The 20,926-nt window shown below is 41.2% G+C and overlaps 1 protein-coding gene across 1 annotated transcript in view; it reads right to left on the reverse strand.

Moving 5' to 3' along the window:
* Positions 1 to 307: 307 nt before the first annotated feature.
* Positions 308 to 20,926, reverse strand: part of skia (v-ski avian sarcoma viral oncogene homolog a) — a 103,830-nt gene continuing 83,211 nt past the window's right edge. Inside the window, exons 2-7 of the mRNA XM_050064622.1 lie at positions 11,716 to 11,832; positions 10,433 to 10,548; positions 9,571 to 9,878; positions 9,071 to 9,399; positions 6,975 to 7,205; positions 308 to 4,065 (exon numbers count right to left, since the gene is read on the reverse strand). Of these exons, the coding sequence (XP_049920579.1) occupies positions 3,877 to 4,065; positions 6,975 to 7,205; positions 9,071 to 9,399; positions 9,571 to 9,878; positions 10,433 to 10,548; positions 11,716 to 11,832 (1,290 nt within the window). The 3' untranslated portion in view covers positions 308 to 3,876. The remainder of the gene's footprint in view (positions 4,066 to 6,974; positions 7,206 to 9,070; positions 9,400 to 9,570; positions 9,879 to 10,432; positions 10,549 to 11,715; positions 11,833 to 20,926) is intronic.

Genomic DNA, 20,926 nt, shown 5'->3' on the forward strand with positions numbered 1-20,926 from the left:
GTTTACCAGCAACCCAATTGCCAGGATAAATGTTGGTATTGTACATCGTTGAGTCCAAGAGGACATTTGTGTTAAATCTGAAGAAATTCCCTTGAGGTGTTCTTGAGATATATCGTGTTCTCAAGGATGGGACGTATGGAAGTACGTACGGACAAACAGTAGGACAACCTGAAACCATAATGCCTCTGGCCACAGCTATCGCTGGCGCGAAGGCATAATAAGCGCACAGCCTGCAATATTTGCAGGATAATGAGGGTTTATTTAGTTTCCCACACAGGCAGCAAAAACAAGAAACTGGGTCATTCAATCTGGACAAACAACTTTATTTCTGGTAATGCATCTATACACTGTACATTCAGTCACTGTAGTATATAAGCATAGCTATTTTCAAACATAATCTCATAAAGTCCTTTACTTTACAATATAGTCCGTGTCGTGAGAGAAGAGGGGGGTGGGGAGTGTAGTTGGAGGAGGGATGAGGAAAAAGGCGTGAAAAGATGAAGGAAAACAAGGAAGATAGATGAATAAGCCAAGCTTTGTTTCATACTGTATATGTGGCATTAATGAATGGAAAAGCTTACATTTACCTCTTACATAAAAATATTTCTAGAACTGTAAGGTTTATATAGTATTAGCAGCAGCACAGGGCTAAAAAGATACATGAGGATGAGGAGGAAACAATCTGCAAGGTGGCGTAGTCGTGTGTGTGTGACCCATACGGTGGGTCTGCTATCTGATACTGAACATACTGTGAAAAATATATATGAACTGGTGAAAAAAGTCATTCAATATAAAGACTCTACAGTAAAAAAAAGAAAAGAAATGGATTAAAATGTTTATGTAGGGAATATCCTCTTACGCACTGCTGTTTTTGAAACATCTCAGTTAAAACACAAATTTAAAAAAAAAACAAAAAAAAAAAACAAGACAGCTATTGTAAGAAAAGATTTCTTTTTGAAAAAGGAAAACACCATGTACATATATTATACAATATTGTAAATGAAAAAAATATTTACATTTGTAAATTCTTATTCAAATCTTCACACTGGCTAGTATTTGTCTATTAATATGGACTGTTATTGCTGCTTTACTGTCCATTATTTAGCAAAATGATTTTCCTTTAGAAAACAAGACGCTGTTAAACTGTTTTTTTTCGTTTGCACGGGAGAATGAAGAGCCAATGTCGTTATTGTCTCCCTTCTTTTGTAGAAAACCATGAGTAAAGTAAACTACACATAGGCTATCAACTCTTTTGAGTGTAAAAACAACTACAAAATGTACCAATTTTAGGTCTGCCAAAGTTGCAGACGCAGAGTCATTCTCTGAGCAACATCAATAAGGTCAGATAAGAAAAGGGCTTTGAACATAATGCCCTCTTTATTATCCTCAAATAACTGGGAATAAACAGTCTTTATATACAACCCAAAGTAACAATTCACCGAAGCAAGTGGCTTTTCAAGATCTTCTATAAAAATTGTTTGAACATGCATATCGTCGATTTCAAATAAAGGAAAAAAAAAAAGCACTCATTCAGAAAAAAAAGCCTTAAGCGTCTAGTATTTGTTCAATTGTTCTCTGCACTGAAAAAGAAAGTTTGTAAACTGGTTGCTTTTAAGAATACTGATAAAAAGAGCTGCTGAGCAAGGGAGGGGCTTTTAATTTGAAACCTGCAAACAGGAAGTTGATGAGAGGCCCAGCCCCAACAGCTTCATCATCAGTTTTCCTATTCTGGAAACCTTTTGCCCACGTCTAGGCACTTGAGGTTGTCCAGCATTGCATTGACTTTTTTTCTTCTCTTTTGTTTTTTGCAAGTGTGAAGTTTTTTTTCTTTTCTTAAGAGCAATATACTGTTTTTTTGATTACCTTTTCCTCTTCTAAATAAGACAAATTGCTTTATATTGCATAACACAATAAAACCTTTACATGTACAGTATCAATGCCCAACAACTGACTATATGTATGGCAAACTCAAATTTCATGCATAAAGAAAATATGAGTTTTCAATTGAAAACAGTGAACATAACAAACGAGCAATAAAATATCTCCACGTTTAAAAACAACATCAACAACCAAAGGAAAAATAGCATTAACACAATGTACATTCTGATTGCATTGTACCCACTGTGTGACAGCAGACTTCTGCCTTTTGAATAAAATCGGATTTTAGCCTTTGGACATGTGACTTTTTGTCCAGGCTCTGACAACAGTTCCCCTCACTGACGCATGCTGTTAATGACGTTGTGTCAAATTTGCTGTGAGTTGTGTCAATTATATTACAAAAATGGGAGAGTGCTTTTACCAAAAACTTTCCAACAATCCCCGACTGTATCAGCAAGCAACAGGTAGAGCCTTTTTTCTTTCCATTTATTTACAAGACTTTGCCTTAAGAAAACAGAACAACAGTATTTATTCGAGATGCATATAATCAACAAAATGCTTACTGGGTATATGGTAGCAATCATGTATACGATGATGTTTTCAAAGTAAGATTGAAGACAATAGTGGGAGTACAATGCATTATAACAGTATTTTTGTTATGACAAAGTGCGATTCATTATTGTAAAGTAAAAAAAAAATAAAGAAAAAAAGAACCCAACAACATATATTTACATTTACATACCTTAATTTAATTAAAATGAACATTTTGTGGTTCTTGCCAAGGGTGCTCCATCCAGCCCACTAACCCTAACCCCGCTGTCATAGATGATGCTTCTGATGCCAATCAGAGTAAAAACATGCCGGCTTTTAACCCTCAAGTGTTACAAGAGCAGAAAATATCTGGACTATCTTTACAAGATACAGACTTCAGGGTTGTAACCCAAATGCTTAAATTAACACATGGCAACCAGAGTGTGACTTAGCGGGAGCAACACTGAGACTGTTGGATATTGTTATTGATCATCCAGAACAAGTGCTCACTACAAAGGTGCCTTTAAGACGGCATGTTTTTATTTCCAATTCCGGGTTTGATCCAAAGAGAGAAAATGCAAGCCCACCCACTGCTTGGAGAAATGAGAAAGATCTGATTTTATAAAACAACAATGGGAGGAAAAGACAGGTCGCTTGAACTTTAGACTTGATGCTTTCCCCCTCAGTGGACTGCAATGGCTTCCTGAAAAACCAACAAAACCACGGTGGCACTGTGGAAAGTTCATTTGCTTGTTTTGTTCATCTTTTGATTTATTTGTATCTTTTATATGTTCAAACTTCAATAGCACAGAGAAACAAAGAAACTGTCTTTTTTTTCTTTACATGTTGCTATGTAGTCTCTTAAATAGCTTAGAATGTCTTCAAAATCCTCGGTCTTCGTCACGGCAGGGGGCGGTGGTAGAGACTTTTTCAGGGACTGTGTATTTAGGTGTGAGCGCTGCCCTCCTGGACACACCACTGTAGCACCTCTCAAATGCTGTATAACTGTAATATAACATGATCATCTTTCGGCCTCTCAGATGTCTGTCCAAAAGTCTCATTTTCTTGTCAGAGAAAATACAGGCACAGCAACAATTTGTGCTATACATGTTTTTCTTTCTTTCTTGAGATCCAGTTTTTGAAGGTGCGAGTCAGTGCTTGATTTAGAAACACCTGTTTCTTGTTGCAGAATTGGACTTTGCTGTTTCTAGTCATTCTCCAAGGAAACCGCTCACTTGACTTTGCATGGACGCAGAAAAGGACACAGGTCCTTGTTTCTTCTCTGTCTCTGGTTAGTGGAAGAGAGTCTTTTATCTTTGTGTCCTGGAGGGCGAGCGTGATGGACAGTGGTACAATGTTACCAGCCCAGGACTGGGTGTGTTTATGGTCGGAATTGGGCAGAAGATGTTGGGGATCGTAGCGATGGGAGCGGGGGGGAATGGTCGGGCGGTGAGGTTGACTGCTGAGTTAGTTGTCAGCTGGCGAATCCTTGGGTGTCCCCTCCTTGTCACCGTTGGATTTGGGCCAGAGTTGCTGCTGTAGCTCCTTTACCACCCTCTCCAGGTGCTCTCTGGCCTCCCGCTCCTGTAGCAGGTCGGCTCGGAGCTGCTCACGGTCGGCCTCTGCGTGCTGCAGCTTCATCTGGAGGTCCTCGATCTGGAAAATACATGGCAGGAAGCAGATGTGACTACGGGACAATTTGGAGTGTTATGATCCAACCAATGACCCGATTCTAAACAACTGATCTGTTTAGACGGACAGCTTATGGAGCTGTTTCATTCATATGCCTGTTTCCAGGCTACAACCCTATTGCCCTGTCCAACCCGCCAATGTCGCAGGGTTCTATCTCCAAACCTTAACTACCAAGAATGCTGTGAATACTTGCAAGTCATAAACCCCCTCCACCATCTGTCCAGCAGGACAAGAACATGGCATGATGTTGAATTCTGTACCTTTATCAAGACCCCAAACTGATGGCAATCTCTGCACTTAAGTATCTGAATGCTGTCCAGCTGATGTAACACAATGCCAAGCTCCTGTGCTGCTGTCTGAAAAGGCAGCTACATCAGTGTGGATGTGTTGGAGTATTTCTAAGAAATTCAATTCTTCTTTCTTTCCTGCATTGTTAAAGTTTCTTGGTCTGGTTTCCAAACCATTGAGGCTTAAACCCATTATATGATGTGTGAAACAAGATGTTGGATACACTGTAATATTTGTGTGAAGGAAATTTCTCAATCTGCCAAATAAATTACCAAATACTCTGCCTTTGGTCCATGCACAAATGGATTCCAGGAATTCCATGGCGACAATGTAACCCAAAGTTTGTGATCAGATTATTCCCTTGTGAAGAATTTGAATGCAATTGTGTGATCAGAATATGATCACTTTACTATTGTTTTAGTTCATAAAAAAGGCCAAACATTGCAAGATGGGAACAAACGTTTAGTTTCTGTGGCAAAAATCATCAATCTGGATATTTCCCATCAAATGATCTTGCTGCACTGGCAGATTGGGTTCCTAATTTGAACAACTTTTGATTTGTGTCAATATAACATCTCTCTGAAACTTGGTGATGAAATAAAGTTTCTAGATATTATCTTATATTTCAAGACCTGTCATTTTAAACTCAGGACCCATGGCTATCAGTCCAATGACAATAAGCCTCTGGTAGCTAGGGCCAATATTTTGGGCTGATCCAGTGTAGCCTTTGAATATCCGGGTTAGGCCTGTCGCGATATGCGATAAATCGGTTAATTGCACGGTAAATCAGCGTAATGAATGGAGGGAAAGCTCCTGTCATCGAGTGTCTTTGTCTCTGTAGGGGAGGCGGGGCTATGGGCTACACACACACACACACAGTGCGATCTTCGTGAGGGGGAGATGAGGCGGAGAAAAAAACAGAGAGTTGAGCATAAGAGAAAGACAGGGAACTTGTTCCTAAACCAAATGCCACGGCCCCTGTGTGGGAGTGTTTCGGATTTAAACCAAATGACAGAGCGGAGCCCAGTAATTTGATGAACCTGTATGCTGGGTTAGTTCTAAAACCATCTCAACAAAAAGAGCGAATATGACCAACTTAACTGCACACCTGAGAGTGAGAGACTGAGTCTATTTTTTTGTATTTATAAGGTCTTTATTTATTTATTTTGGTATTTTTACGTGTTATTTTGGATATTTAAATTTTCTTTTTTGCATTCATAAATATTCTTGTTAAATAAATGTTTACTTCTCTTTAAAAGGGTGTACTTGCATCGCTATGCCTTTATTATCATTATATAAGTTTAAAAAATGGTCTAAAAAGAGCAAAATTACAACAATAATAAAAATGGTCTTAAAAGCACAATATTATCGCAATAATTTCTGATGCAATTAATCGCCCAGCAAAGTTTGTTATTGTGACAGGCCTAATTCGGGTCAAGACTTCCTTTTCTGTACACTGGTCATTTTGGCTAATCTCTTAAAACAGATGTCAAGGGGTGATTGCAGATAAATTTGAAAAAAGCTACTATAAAGCTCACTCATCATCAGGTGATGGTCAGTGGGTTCTGAGATTGCATGTCGGTCCATAGAGTGGCGCAGCGATGACTTTTGTTTGTGGGCCAACACTGAAGTTAATATACCAGTCTTTTCTTCCTTAGGCAATGTTTGTATTGGATTTTGGATTACTGCAGAAAACATCTCTGTGGCAAACTAAAGTTTAAGATCAATCTTCTTTCGTGATTTTTGTGTTTGTCAATACAACTTGCACTACAAACCAAAACCAGAGCACTTCAGACACAAAAATCTTGTCCTGTCGCCTACAGATTTGATTCTACAAACATATGCAGAATCTGTTTATGGAGATTACAATCTCTTGTATCAAGCTGATGTCTAGAAACAGGTGGCATTTTTAGAAAAGTGATTACAAAGATAACACTGAAAGCTTCAGAAAACTGCACACTGTTCCTGTCCTAAGTCCAGGCTGCAGCAACACGAACATGTCTGTTTGTGTTCATTCAGCCAAGTCTGATTTCATAGATCTTACAAACATCTTGTCTTAAAGACAGCCTTCCAAAGACGACCGCAGTCTCTGCAGGGAGGCGCACAGACGCAGCATGAGAGCACAACCTCCCTCTTGTTTTGTCTAATCTGCATTTCCCATGGTGCCTGAGGGAAGTCGACATGTTTTCCTGTTTCCTTTCGGAGGGGGGGACTTATCCTATGTCTGTGCACTTGGGGCTACACCCATTTATTTTTGACTGGGGAAAAGGAAGTGTGGGTTTTTTTCTTGCCTTCTCCTCTGCTGACCTTGAGAGTGAAGAGACAGTGAAACTCTAAAACACTGCAATTACAGTGAGGGTGTTGACATAAACGTCTAGACTTTCTACCATCACATATGCACACTTTGTGCTGTTAGTGTCTGCCTACATGCACAGCCTTGTTGGGCTTTCAATTTAACCCATGCCCATGTTTCTCAAATATATCATCGAGAGATTATTAAAGTTTACCTTATTGTAAAAGATTTTATTATATGACCGATTCTTGAAATTTAGCCCTTAGCAACGTAAACGAGCAAGCCAACTGACCTGTGCCGAGTATTTTGCACGAAGACGACCGGCCTCGCAGCCTTTATCACAGACTCTCAGCTGTCGGGCCTGCTCCAGCTCCCGCTTCAGACGGATCCGCGACTCATTGGCTTCCTTCATCTTTTTCTCGCTCTCAGCTCGCAGGCGCTCGATTTCCTTCCTCAGGTTACGCTTTGCCTCGGTCGCCTCCCGCAGTTTCTCCTTCTTGGCCACCCGTAAAAACTCCAACTCCTGGGAAAAGATTTCAGAAGTTAGCATCAAACTGTCTTTCTGGGGTTTATGCAATCATCATCAAGTCTCAAATCATGAAAGTTTTTCTTTGTTACAAACTTTGAATATATCTGTCACACGACTCTTTTACTTGTTGACACTCGAGTCGGCTGCAGTGTCCATGTCAGTGTTTACATTAAACCAAGTCAGGGGTTAGGGCAAAGTGTGGGCTGACAGAAGTTAGGTTTCCTTCCTCTGAGTCACTAGAAGAGAGAGTTGTGTGTGTGTGTGTGTGTGTGTGTGTGTGTACCCACCGGTACTAATCATACCAGTGGGGTTGTCTTAAAGTACGACCACTTTTCATTGAGCTTGTAGCCGGGTCGGATTAGCGTTGCCTCTCCACAGCCCCTCTGAACACTGATGGAAAGTGAAAGTGGAATGCTGTCAGGCTGGAGTGGCTTTTCTTCGCTCAAAATGCATTATGTGCCGCTCACCCACACAGACTCCTTCGTCGGCATTTTCTTGTTCTCAGTCCAAGACCAAAAATAAAAATGGAAGTCTGGCCTTTCCCTTCGCAGCAACATCCGCTCTCATTGTTATCACTTGCCAACTCATGCTAAGCTTTGCTGACAGTGATAATGACTTCTAATCCACTTCTGCATTTTGATGCTTAAGCTCAAGTAATTTCCTCACTGTGCCAACTTTGAAAACTTTCTGTGTAGTCTGATTTCAAGAACGTAGGGAGAAGCTTAAGGTTCATGTGAGCTGCCAATGGCCACTAGGGCTGGGAAATCCCTTTCACTCAGCCAACAGTGATTCACATCATGGTGCATTCACTTACATGAAATCATCTACTATATATATAGCATGTGAGTGTGAGACTAGAGACACTTAATCATCAGGGTTGTAGATCTAAATACTGATGGCTATGCAGAGATAACAGGCCGTCGCTATGGGCAGTGTTTGTCAGTGTTTGTGTGATAATCTCCATCTTCAGTTATTTGCCAAACAGACAATCACAACTTCTATACACAGTTACACTGAAATGTTTGACTGGCTGGTGATGCGATTAATTGAAAATACATTTCAAATCATTTCAAGTTGTCCTTCTCTCAAGTCTTCATCAAGAATATTTTGAGACAAGTCATGAGGCCAACTTAAGTCTCAATTCAATAAAGATGAGTCCAAGTCAAGTCTTAAGCCAAGTCTAAAGTTAATTATGATAACTCCAAATCACATCTCAAGTCAGTCAAGACATGTCCAAGTCAAGTCTCAAGTTAATTGAGAAGATTTTAAGTCAAGTCTTAAATTCAACCTAAGTATCAATTCTATAACAAGTCAATATGAAGCTGATAATTATAACTCCAAGTCATGTCTCAAATTTTTAGTTAGTTGAGACAAGTCCAAGTCAAGTCTCAAGTTAACTTAGATGAATTTAAGTCAAGTCTTGAATCCAACCTAAGCGTCAGTTCAATAAAGACGAGACCAAGGCAAGTCTTCAGCAAAGATTAAGATCACGTTAGTCGTAGCCAGTTGAGAGAAGTCCAAGTCAAGTCACATATTACAAGTCAGGATTTAACTCTTTCTGGTTGACTATTGAAATGTGAAATGTTTTTCTTTCAAATCTACAAGTTTCAAAGTCTACAGCTCTGTGGCTTTGGTATTGGTGAAAGTCATATTTTGTTACCATTAATGGAGCAGGGCTCGCAGTTTCCCTCTGCAGTCTTTATGCTAATCTGGAATAAACACATCTTGGACCTATCTGTGCACTTCATACACAGATGTCAAACTTCTATCAACGCTCTCATTTGACAAGGGAAAAGATGACGAACAGGCATATTTCTAATACACATACTATTCCTACAATGATATGAATGGAACTTTACCTGCTGGAGGCTGCGTTTGGCCTGCAAGGCCGATCCCAACTTCTCCTCCTGCTTCACCCTCATCTTAACTATTTCATGCAGAAACTTCTCCTTCGATTCTTTGGAGTCCAGGCCGCTGTCCAGCGCCTGCCTCAGGCTCTCCAGCTCTGACTCCAGCCCCAGCTCTGAAGGGGTCATGGGGGCTGTGACAGGTGCAGCTGCAGGGGTGGCGCCCTCGGCCGACGTGACAGTGCAGATGGGCCCTTGGGCGCCTGGCGAGCTCAAGTCCTTGGCTGAGCTGCTGGACGAGGTGAAAGATGGTGACGACAGGGACGAAAGGGATGACGTGACTGTTGGGAAAGAGACATGGGAGACCATGAGGATTGTAGAAAAGCTACAATGTAAATGTCAGGACTCAGCTGATCTTGTCAAATCAGGGCTAGATTTAGCTATCTGGCTGAGCCCTGTAACAAACAATACATATATCTACTGTAGCTGGTGATATTAAGTTCTTTGCTTACATTCGTCGCGGCTCTCCACTTCGATCTCCACCTCAGAGTCCTTGTCGTCCTGAGGCGGTTGAGGTGGTTTGTTGGCGGCTGAGGACGGAGGGCAGGGGGCCTCTGGCACCGGGGGCAGGAGCTCCCCAGTGGCTCTTCTCTTGCGAGGCCTGGAGTTGGCATTGGCACCCTCACCTGGGGGTTCACCTCCGCTTGGATGGGAAGTGCTGGGTACCGACGGGGACATAGGACCCACCTTTCCCAGGGGCAGTGGGGCGAGGGCGACATTGGGGGCCACAGCTTTCTCCAGGCTCTTGTAGTTGTAGAAGCTAAGAGGAAACCAGACAATTTTAACACGTCTCATGATGTTAATGTACAATAAAATAAATAAAGGTTACTTCATTAACAAGAACTGAATAGTGCACGCAAGTAAACACAGCCAGTACCATATTGTATGGTCTGATTTGAGCTGCCTATGCCAAGCAGGGTAGAAAAAACATTCAAATAAAGTGCCTGCAGCTCTTTCCTCCCACTTTATGAGAAACTGGGCTAGATCAACTGTGATATGGTGCAGCCTGCACGGCAGCACCATGCCAAGTGGGTGCCCACAGTATGAGTGTGTGTGTCAGATGTGTGTGAATGGCGGAGTGTGGGAGGCTGTGGTATAGTCAGACTTGACCCCTCTGACACCAGCCCACCCAGACAAGTGAGAGAGCATGCTGGGAGCTCATCAGATTCAGCTGAATAAATTGGCTGTCATCTCTTGCAGTAAAAGCTTCTCTCCAGATATTTTAATGTTTGTCATTTATTTCTTTTGAAATCAATTTAGTGCTATTTGTTAAGAGTGTCAATTTTGGACGTGGTTGTCCTGTGCTGGACTCACCTGTCTCTCAGCAGGGCCAGGGGGTGACTGGAGGGCTCCTTGTCACCAGCAGAGATGTGGGGGGACCAGGGTCTGAATGCTGAGGGCCTCTGCCTGGGCTGAATGCAGTTAAGCCCCTGAAAAAAGACAATGATAATCCTTTAAATCACAAGTAATGAAGAAATACATTAACCAATGACGCAGCCACATGGCTCAATATCAGTTGTTCCATTTTAGTTTACAGTTAAGGCAAGTCTTGAGCAAAGTCTCAAGTTAATCATCATAACTCCAAGTCATATCTCAAGTCTCCAGTCAGTTGAGACAAGTCAAAGACAGGTCTCAAGTTAATCTGGATGATATTTGGTCAAATCTAGAGTCCAATCTAAATCACAATCCAATAAAGATGAATCCAAGTCAAGTCTTACGCAAATTATTATGTTAATCATGATAACTCCAAGTCATATCTCAAGTCTTAAGTCATTTGAGACAAGTCCAGGTCTAGTCACAAATTACAGGGGTTTTTAAAATGTTTGCTTTAGAGAACATTTTCAAAAATCTATATTTTAGTACCCTGAAACTAAACTTTGGGTGTGAACGACAGACCAAAACGAAGAGGAAAATATCAATTTTCAAAAATAAATGTATACATGTCGACAGGGCCTAAGACCTTACCACAGAATATCTGCAGATGTCACCTCATTAAGTTTGAGTGGAAACTGCCATTGACTGTGACCAAAATTATGGGGCAACCACATCATATAAATTTACAAAGTAGAAGATTTCAGAGTGTTATTTGTAATTATAAATAGGCACTTGTTAGTTATAAGTTGCTTTAGGATGCAGTAAATTCTTGTAATTCTTTTCCTGTAGACCAATTCACTGATTAAAAGGGTGTCAATATGTCATCATAAGTAATGGTGCTACAGAGATTGATGTGTCATGTGACTGGAGACAGGTCATTATAAAGAGTAATGGTTTAAGACATACGTGTACGTCTTTATACCTAACCATGTCTCCATACTAAATTTTTGGGGAAATATTGATCTTCACAGGGGACATCCATCATTATATTGTGGTTATATTCTGTTACACTGCTCTCGCAAACTCCGCTCCCTCTCAGTAAGTCAATCTGTCGGGCTTGTGGCAGCTACAGTTACCCTCTCTGTTAGCATGGCTTGCCAAAGCTAAATTTAAGCACTACCCTCACCCGAAACCTTCTGCATAATATTACGTGACATCTCATCTCATGCACTGTGCATCATCATCATCATCATCATCTCCTCTGTGCGCTTAGCAACACCCACCTTATTGGAGGCGGACAGTGACTGTAGCCAGTCATGCTGCTTCTCTTTGTCAGCCAGCAGGGATTGTGATGGGAAGTCTTCATGTTTGGACTTTTTCATCGGGATGGGATCAGACGCCTGGAAGAGAAGAAGGACATTTGTTTTAAGTTTTAAAAATGCAGGATAGTGAGATTTGGCTATATTTCACTCAGAGAGAAAATTTGTAATCACATTTTTTTCTTTCAAAGACATGTACACAATTAAAAATTATGATCAGGACTATCCTCATTCTACAAACACAAAAAATCCATATGGCCTACTTCAAACAGGACTGAATGTGCAGACACATCCAAGTTGATGGGTTTCCCTTGTGATGTGAATGCACAGGGTGTCAACTTGGCAGCTGGCTAAGGACTGTCACACTACAATGTCAGTGAACTGAGAATGTACCCAGTAGTGCCAGACAGACCAATACCTGTGTGTATATGTGTGCGTGTGTGTGTATGTATGTATGTGAGGATGCCTGATGGGGGAGTGCCAGCGGAGGTGTCTGATAGCTGGAAGTGTGCGAGTGTGTTTCAAGGAAGGTGCAGTGTTGACTTTGTCACACACACAATCCAATACACTAAGGTGTGTTTGCTCATGGCCAGCCAAGAGAGGAGGCTAGAGGTGACTGGGGCAGCATGTGTTTGCATGTGTGTGTCTGTGCATCTGTGTGTCTGTGTGTGTATGTGTGTGTCAGTCTATCACACACAGATACACCCATACAGACAAACAAGTAGGGGTTTGTTTCTCTTCCCCCCTGTTAGGCTGGCTTCGTGGCTATGACCTCAGCCTCTCCAAGCTGTGGCTGTCACTAGCTGCCACACTCACACACACACACACACACACACACACACACACACACACACACAAGCTAAAAGCAGTTGCAATGCATTATTGATAGAACACAGTGTGCGCAGCAGGAAATGAATTATCCAACTTCAAGTCCTACTACTTTGTACGGCTCTTACTTGGGACATTTAATGCAAGATATAAAAAAAATGAAATTACTTGATTTTGTGAGGAAAACTGAAATTTGTACTTAATACAACGGGTACTTTCTTTTCAAGGACATACATTCTGACAACCTTTAGACTTAATGATTGTACGATGCAATGCTAAAAAGTAGGGATGCACCAAAGTGAAATTCAGGGCTGTTACTGACGTTTAAATTAACAATTTTGCTGATAGCAGATACTTCTGTTTTTTTTGCTGTTGTTTGGTTTTGTTGTTGTTGTTATTTATTCCCTCTTTTGCACCACAGAATCAAAGAAATCTATACTATAAAAAATCACCTGAAATATTTTTAAGTCTTTTTTGCCCTTCATTACATTACCTTCGATGGAGCACAAACTCAGTCATACAACTTTAAGGAACAACATTTAATATAACATGAAAAACAGTTTAAAAATAACTGCTTTAAAAGCCTTTTTACTATATATAATATTTCCCTCTCTAATATCTATTTTATAGTGCTGTGAAAATGTTAACAGATTTCTCTTACAAACAGCTGCATTTATTCAGGTGTCTTACCAAAATCATCAAACGCATCATAACGTAACTCAATGCAACCTTTGTTAGCTGTTAGCTCTGGCCACCAGCTGCTAACAGCTAACGTTGGCTCTCCTCCTATTGATTTGAACATGGATTTGTTGTTCACAGGGTAGCATTATCAGAGCAAAAATACAGGGTGCATCGCCTGACGCATTAACAGTGAGTTTCCTGCGTCCTGACATCCCAAAGGTGTCCCACAGAAAATCATTGTTCATCCCAAACATGTTTTTTTTAATAAAGTGCTCCAGGGATCATTGCACTGGTTCCCACGTCAAAAAGCCTATGTTATTTTTCCATTGTATTTTGGATTATTGCAGGAAATAACTTCTGTGACAAACAAAGGCTTTTGATACTTACACGTTTTGTTTACAGTAGCAAAATAAGCTTCACAGCTTTCATGATTATTGAAACCTAAATGCAATCACCAGGGGTAAAAAGCTATTGTAAACAAAGTACACTACGATCACAGGACCTAATGTCATCATCGTAAGAAGACTGTAGGGCCCTGTTCAGCGCGGCTCTGTGTGATGGCGCTCTGTACTCTGATTTTGCCATTTAGAAATTTTGTGAATTACATCATGAATGCAGAAACACAAAAACAATTTTTTTTTTTTAAATTGCTAATAGTTATTTGGCTTTATTCAGCAGCAACAGAACATGTGGAGGAAAGCTCCATGATTCTTACTGACTACTGAAATGAAGTTCAACTTCTTCCCACAGCAGTCAGTGTTCAGTGGAATGATTATCTACATGTTTTTCACTCTGTCTCAATGTTTAGAGGTCAGTTGTTGACGTGGAGGTCACACATGTAATGCAAAACAAGGCTGGCTCTGTCAAACCAACAATATCTCCAGAGGGGATGGATTCACTCATATTCACTCCCTCATACACTTCTCTCTCTCTGGTGCTCCCTCACTCTTATTTAGTCTCTCTGAGGATCTCCTTCAGGAATCAAGTGTGCAGCCAGCAAACTGCTTCAGTGCAAACACACACATACACACACACACTTCCTCCTGTGTGGTGTCAACAGGTGGTCATTTGTAATGGGGTTAGATACTCTCTCTCTCACTGCCTCTCTGCCTCTCTCGACCGTGTTGGCAGTGTGTCATGCTATGCCACATGTCTGTGTAATCAGAGCTGCTCTCACAGGAAAGTAGCGTGGCTAGACGAACAAATACCGCTGAGGTCTGCCGATGTGACAGCTGTCCTCAATCCACCACGGCCCCTGATGTACAGTACAACTCCATGACTTTCCATAATGACATCAGAGTGCTTCCACCACCAAGAATGTACTTTACTGTCTGGTCTGGTAGGATGCCTCCAGAAGTTTCATGATATATGAACTATTTTTTTAAGGCATGGATGTCAAAGGAACGCATTTTTGGTCCTTTTGAGGAGGTCCTCAAATATGACACTTATAGATTTCTAAATGTTTCATTTCAAAGATTTCAAAAAAGGGAAATTAGACATCAGGACTTTGTTTGAAGAGCTAAGAGGAGGTATTTGTGAAAAGACATAAGCACTCCAAGGACCAAAGTGAAACCTGGTGCCTTGTTTTTGTCTTTTTTGTCTACTCCTTTATATACAATCTGAATATACTGTATCTGAGTAATGGATGTCTGCTCTGAGTTATTAATTCTTCTCAATCACAGTCTTTCTAAAGATGTTTTGAGTGAAAATGTGCATACATTTATCTCCATTTAAAATGCACCAGATTTATTAGAATCATACTCTGAGCTCATTGATTTAGTAAAGGTTTTTGCTATTTTTTTGCATCTAGCACAATCATCTCTTGTGGTATTTTTTTAGGCTTAGATTATGTTAAGAGTCTTAGATGCACAACTGATATCCATGGGACACACCAGGCACACAGGAAAAGTTACTGTTGAATGGCCAGGATCTGTCGCAAGTGACTGTGTTAAATTGCTGAGTTCATGGTGAGTTCAAATGCAGAAATAGGACAGTGGTGTATTCTAATGAGTTAACGCAAAGTGTGTTAAGATACTCCTTAACCATTCCAATTGTAACCTCATGTTGGCCCTAGATGAAAAGTCAAGTAATCACCAGCATAGATGTCTAATACTAGATTCCAGACTCCAATGTGGCGCCTATTCAGTCCAATGGAGTTGCTTGCCTGGCCGAATGCCAAAAAAGTTAATAGCTTCCAGGTTTGCTTCTGTAGCATGTCGCCCACTGAATATGGGCAGTACAGTTTCTCCCACTAGCCCTGCCCGCAAGTTGTTGTTTGGCTAATAGACTTTATATTATGAAGACGTCACTTGGTACATCTACATGACATTAGAGAAAATCAATTTATTGTGTTAGTCTGTCTAAAACCGGACTTTTAAAATACACATAAACATGTTAGTCCAACTGAAATCGTACTAAATTAAATTTCTCAAAGTCGGACCAACACACCCAGATTGCGAATTAAATTACTGCATGTAAACAGTCAACTGGACCCAAACTGGCCGAGGTGCTCTGTGAATGCCCCACATTTTCTCGCCCCAGGCTTTGAACCGTAAGTCGAATAACATTAAATGCAGAACAGAAAAAGAATGCCAGTAACAATATGGCGAAATCTGCATCCAGAGCTGTGCATTTATAGATGGACAAAATGTGCAGAGCATTAAAGTTTTCCACCATGGTACCAGTTTGTCAATAGCTAACCATAGCTAACTTGTTTGTTGATTGTTTGGTCTGTGACATTATAGGTGAACTGGAAAAGGGTCCAATACTAACAAGCTGAAAGGGGGAATATCTAGGTCGATTCCTCTCTCGTCCTTGTAGCCTGGGACACGTATAGTAGTCAGGGGATTTTTTTTTCGCTTCCGTGGCCACTGGTAAAAATCGGAAGCAAGGCTGTACGGCATTCCTGGGGGCCTGACCACCAGAATTCACCTTGCCCTAAAGTTCATGGCAATCCATCCAATAGTTGTTAAAATATTCCTGTATCAACCGACTAACTGACACAGCATCTCAGAGCCACACCGCTCAAGCAATCACAACCCAAAACACCCCAAAAACACAGCTAAATTACATTTCTCTTATTTCACTGGTCTCAATACATAATCATTGTTTCCATCATGCTCTCCACAGTGTATAGGATTCCCTAAAATACCTGCCAAACTAGCCATAAGGAATACATTCTTTTTTTTTTATTAGTAATTTGTATTTTCATGTACAAATTAGTGAATTTTAAGGTTAAAAAGGTAATAGAAGACTAATTTTAATAGCTGTATGTCGTAAAAAGACAGCACACTGTACCACAGACAGACACTACAATAGTGTCCTGACTGTAGCTGGCAGGTTTGTGGGTTATCTAGAGATAAAGAGATATGTCCTACATATCAGGGCAGCAAATCAGGGCTGGAGGCAAGAGGCTAGTGCCTGCAGTTCAGTCCACACACACACACACACACACGCACACACACGCACACGCACACACACGCACACGCACACGCACACGCACACACACTGTGCTGCCTCTGGGCAAAGTCTCTATGCCACGTGCCAGTCCTCGTCTCGTGGATTACCGGTTGCCAACACCGCGGCTTTCCATCAGGGCGAGATCCGGCCCCGGTAATCTTGGATGGAGGAGAGCGTCAGGGGGTCAGCAATTGGCAGCTGAGCTCATGGGGCTCAGCGGTGAGGGCGGAGGCAGAAATCTGCATGTCTAGATTACTGAACAGTGGGACTGTGAGACATGAAGCAAACAGACAGCCAGGGTGGGAATTCCTATTTTAAAAAGCGGCTTGGTGATGTCTGCGGCTCTGGTTCTCAGGGGCTAGTTTGAGTTGATCCAGTGCAAAAATGAGGAGGGGTGTAATTTTACTATAATTTAATTCACTTGAAATGATCCCATTAGAGTGGATGATATCTTCCTGTGGGGGTCTCCAGGATTAAGCATAATCAAATGGGGGTCTGTGGCTGAGGGTGTGTGACAACGTGAGAAATCCTCCTCCAGTAGACACACACGTGCACCTCCACACACACTCAGACCCTGACTCTGAGACACTTTTATAGAAAACTTTACAATGCTCTCCTGATAAGCCTCTGACTTGCAGCAGGGCTGCGACGAATGATAGAGCTGGGCTAACTTCAGAGACACACAAAAGTACGTGTGTGTGTATGTGTGCACACATCGATGCACTTTGCAACCTACCCCCTTTATGATCCAGTGTGGATTACACAGCATAGACAGGATGTCACACTTCTAAAATAAGGCTTTCCGATTAGCCGAGGTGTGTGTTAGACGTGCCCAGACTGCACCGTCTATGTACTCAGCTCTGACACCTAAAACTGAGAACATGACACCTCATAATATCTACACACTAGCATTACACTGGTATCTGAAAGGTGACATTGGCCTTTTATTAAAAGTCAGATATCATTTTATTGTCATTACCCATGCCTCTGCAGCACTCTGTGGTCTCATAACTAGTTTGTTGGCATGATATTAGCCAAGCAATGGCACAGAGTTTCAGTGTTGGACCTTTGTAGTGTGTATCTGTCAAATGCTAATTTACAGCCCCTTACTTCACACATGGCAGCTAGGAATAGCCCCTGCATGAGAAACTCACAAAGCCTCAAGTCATGGGGAAGCATATGTGGAAATAGTGAGAGTGGCAGGCCCGTCTCAGCTGCCAAAGGGGGGCCCCATGCAGGGGCTCATGTGTGAGCACGTGTCTGGGTGAGTGGATGTGGGTGTACATGTCTGTTACTATGGCTGTGTGTGTGTGTGTGTGTGTGTGTGTGTGTGTGTGTGTGTTTGTGGCAGAGACAGGATGGGTGGGGTGATAACAGTCTCCTCGGTTGAAGACTGTCTGTGCCTTTTGAAACCCGAAGTTTCAGTACAATTCCTCTGTCTGCAGGCCATTGATGTTTGTCACAGTGAGACTATGAATAGCATTTTTAAAACAATATAAAGTTAAGGATTTATTAAACACTGTACTTTGGCTAAACCATTTTTGTTGGTCTCAATTACCCATTTTACACCACAATTAGCATTTGTACATGGGTTCTTAAAAGACGGATGACAGATAAGCGTGTGTGTGTGTTTTTTTCTTTCTTTTTTTTTTGGTGTGGCATGTTCAATGTCATGGTCAGGCCGGAAAACTGGTTAGTAAACAGTAGAAAGCAGAATGGAGGCCTGTGACTTCCTTATTAACTTTATCCGTCTCTCTTTCAAACTCAGTGCAGACTAATTTGGATCAATGTTTGAGCAGTGCTTGGGCAGAGACGGACGATCTTTTGAAATGGCCCATCATTGAATCTAGTCAGTAAAGGGGCTAAAATTAGTGCCTTCACTTGTGTTTCCTTTGCTGCTAATCAGAGCTGGAGACTTTAAATACTGCAGAGTCATAGGACCCTTGTGTGAATGCCCATTGTTTGAATTCCCATTGCATTAAAAAGCCAGATGTTAGCAGGTGTTAGTGGGTTTTTAGTGCAGTGGAAAACAGGCTTTTGAAAGGTTCTTTGTGCCTCAGTGCTTTAACACCTCTGCAGTGGATGATTATGTAGTAAAAAGCTTGATTTCTAAAATTTACATGACAAATTTATTACTAAATTAAACATGCTGAGGACATTCAAATTGATGTCCATCAAGCAACATGGCCTGATTCAAGACATATTCCCACAAAACTCCCAATCTGCAGATACGTACAGAAAACCTACAGGGCTGTGAAAAAGACAACTGGGGAAGTGAAACTTCTCACATTGACTTTGTTACACTTTCACATCGTCGACCTTAAGGCAGTTAAATATTATGTTAACCAAGTTGAGGACATTCAGAATGCTCTCAAAGACCCCTGAAGGAATACATGACATGTTCCAAATGAGCTGTGACTGGGCTCTTTATTCTGTTGTACCTTTTTTTAATGAATCATAGGTTTTGTTTCTATTAGCAATTCAACTGAGGAAGCAAAGTGGTATTGGGGTACAAATGAGTCAGAGAGGAGAGAGTTCATGGAAAGGTTTGTACACCTGATCAAATTCCATCCAAGGAGCTGCTGGAAGTAGAAAACATAGAAGTAGATTTATGTCAGTCATCCCCCATAAGGCCTCTGACCAATGAATCCACATTTAATTTCTGCTTCAATCAGTCAAGAAAGCAAAGTTTATTCTTGTTGGACACTTCTGGAAAGATGCCAGAAGGGGCCTACCAGGGACTATTGGTTTTCAGAATGACTGTCTTCTGAAAACTTGTTCTCAGGACAAAAGCTCCCAGCTGAGGTGAAACTCGTCTTAGCAGACACCTCTTGGTGTTGAAAGTAGGAGTGTCGCCAGAAAAAAAGGCTTTGAATACAGCCGCTCTTGTGACAGAATCTTGACACAATCTGTTTTTTCCATCTTAACCCGCCTCGTTGTTTCTTTTTCTGCCACTCCCTCTTCTCACTGTCTATACCCAAACCCCCACCCCACCCCACCCCACCCTGTTGGTCTATCTGTCTGAGTGCACTTCCTGTGTCATAGATTACAGGATGTCCTCTACAAACAAGCAAGATTCCAGCCACAGAGAAAGAAAGCAAGCAAAAGAAGTCAGACAGAAACTTGCAGAAGCATGGACAAATGACGAACTTCTAGAACAATCTAATGGAACAAGATGACTGCCATAAACCAAACCCCAAACTATTGGCTTAAGAAAAGACACCAAAAAGGAAACTGCTCAATTTACTATCAATACAAAACTGTATTAAGTATGAAATATAAAATATGTTCTACATTTAAGCTTGCCATAATCCACTCAGAGGCAGTTATTTTTAATAAAACATCACTTTTTTAGAAATGATTTGCCAATTATTCCCAAATGAAAAACATGATGGCTCAGCAATATATTTGAAAAATGGTTCAGAGTGCGAACATCTGACAATGAAATCCTTATTCAAGGTTCAACTTACTTGCTTTTTCTGTAGCTTTCAATTGTATCATATGTTCTGCTTCAATGAATGAGGTTTCCCCAGTTGCCATTGAGAATTTTCACCTCTAGAAGTGAAGAGAATCTCCATGAAAACTGACCAAACTCCATCTACTGTGGAATGTAAAATGGGGTTTAAAATTTTTGATAGTGGGCCTTAAGTTAAATTTTTCCTTTAAAAGTGGATGGTAATGAATCTATCCTACTCAGTTTAATAAGACTGATATTCAATGCCATATTAAACTGGCAAAAACGTTACGTAGTGCTGTGTAAACCTTGGATGTTCTTGATCATGTTACTGATCGTTGTTGCCATTTCCTTTATCAAGAGGTCATTTCTGGGCAGCAGCAACTCAGTCCATGCTTGAGAAATGAGGGGTCACCTCTTCAGGCACGGAATGCTGACTAGTAGCTGGAGAGGTGCTAGTTTGCCTCCTGGGCACTGCCAAGGTGCCCTTAAGGAAAGCACCAAAACCCCCAACTGCTCGGGGTGCCTGTTCATGAGCAGCCCCCTTGCTCTGGGGTGGGAATCGACAGAGGCCCCCCGATAAAATATTATCACGATACTTACAGTAGGTCATAGGGATGTAACGATACCAGAAACTCACAATATGATATTATCACGATAAAGAGTCCACGATACGATATATATCACGATATTTATACAAGGGGAAAAAAGAGAAAATTTATTGTTAAAAATAGCTATTTTATTCAAAAATAG

This window comes from Epinephelus moara, chromosome 16 (genome assembly GCF_006386435.1).
Source record: "Epinephelus moara isolate mb chromosome 16, YSFRI_EMoa_1.0, whole genome shotgun sequence".
Lineage (NCBI taxonomy): Eukaryota > Metazoa > Chordata > Actinopteri > Perciformes > Serranidae > Epinephelus > Epinephelus moara.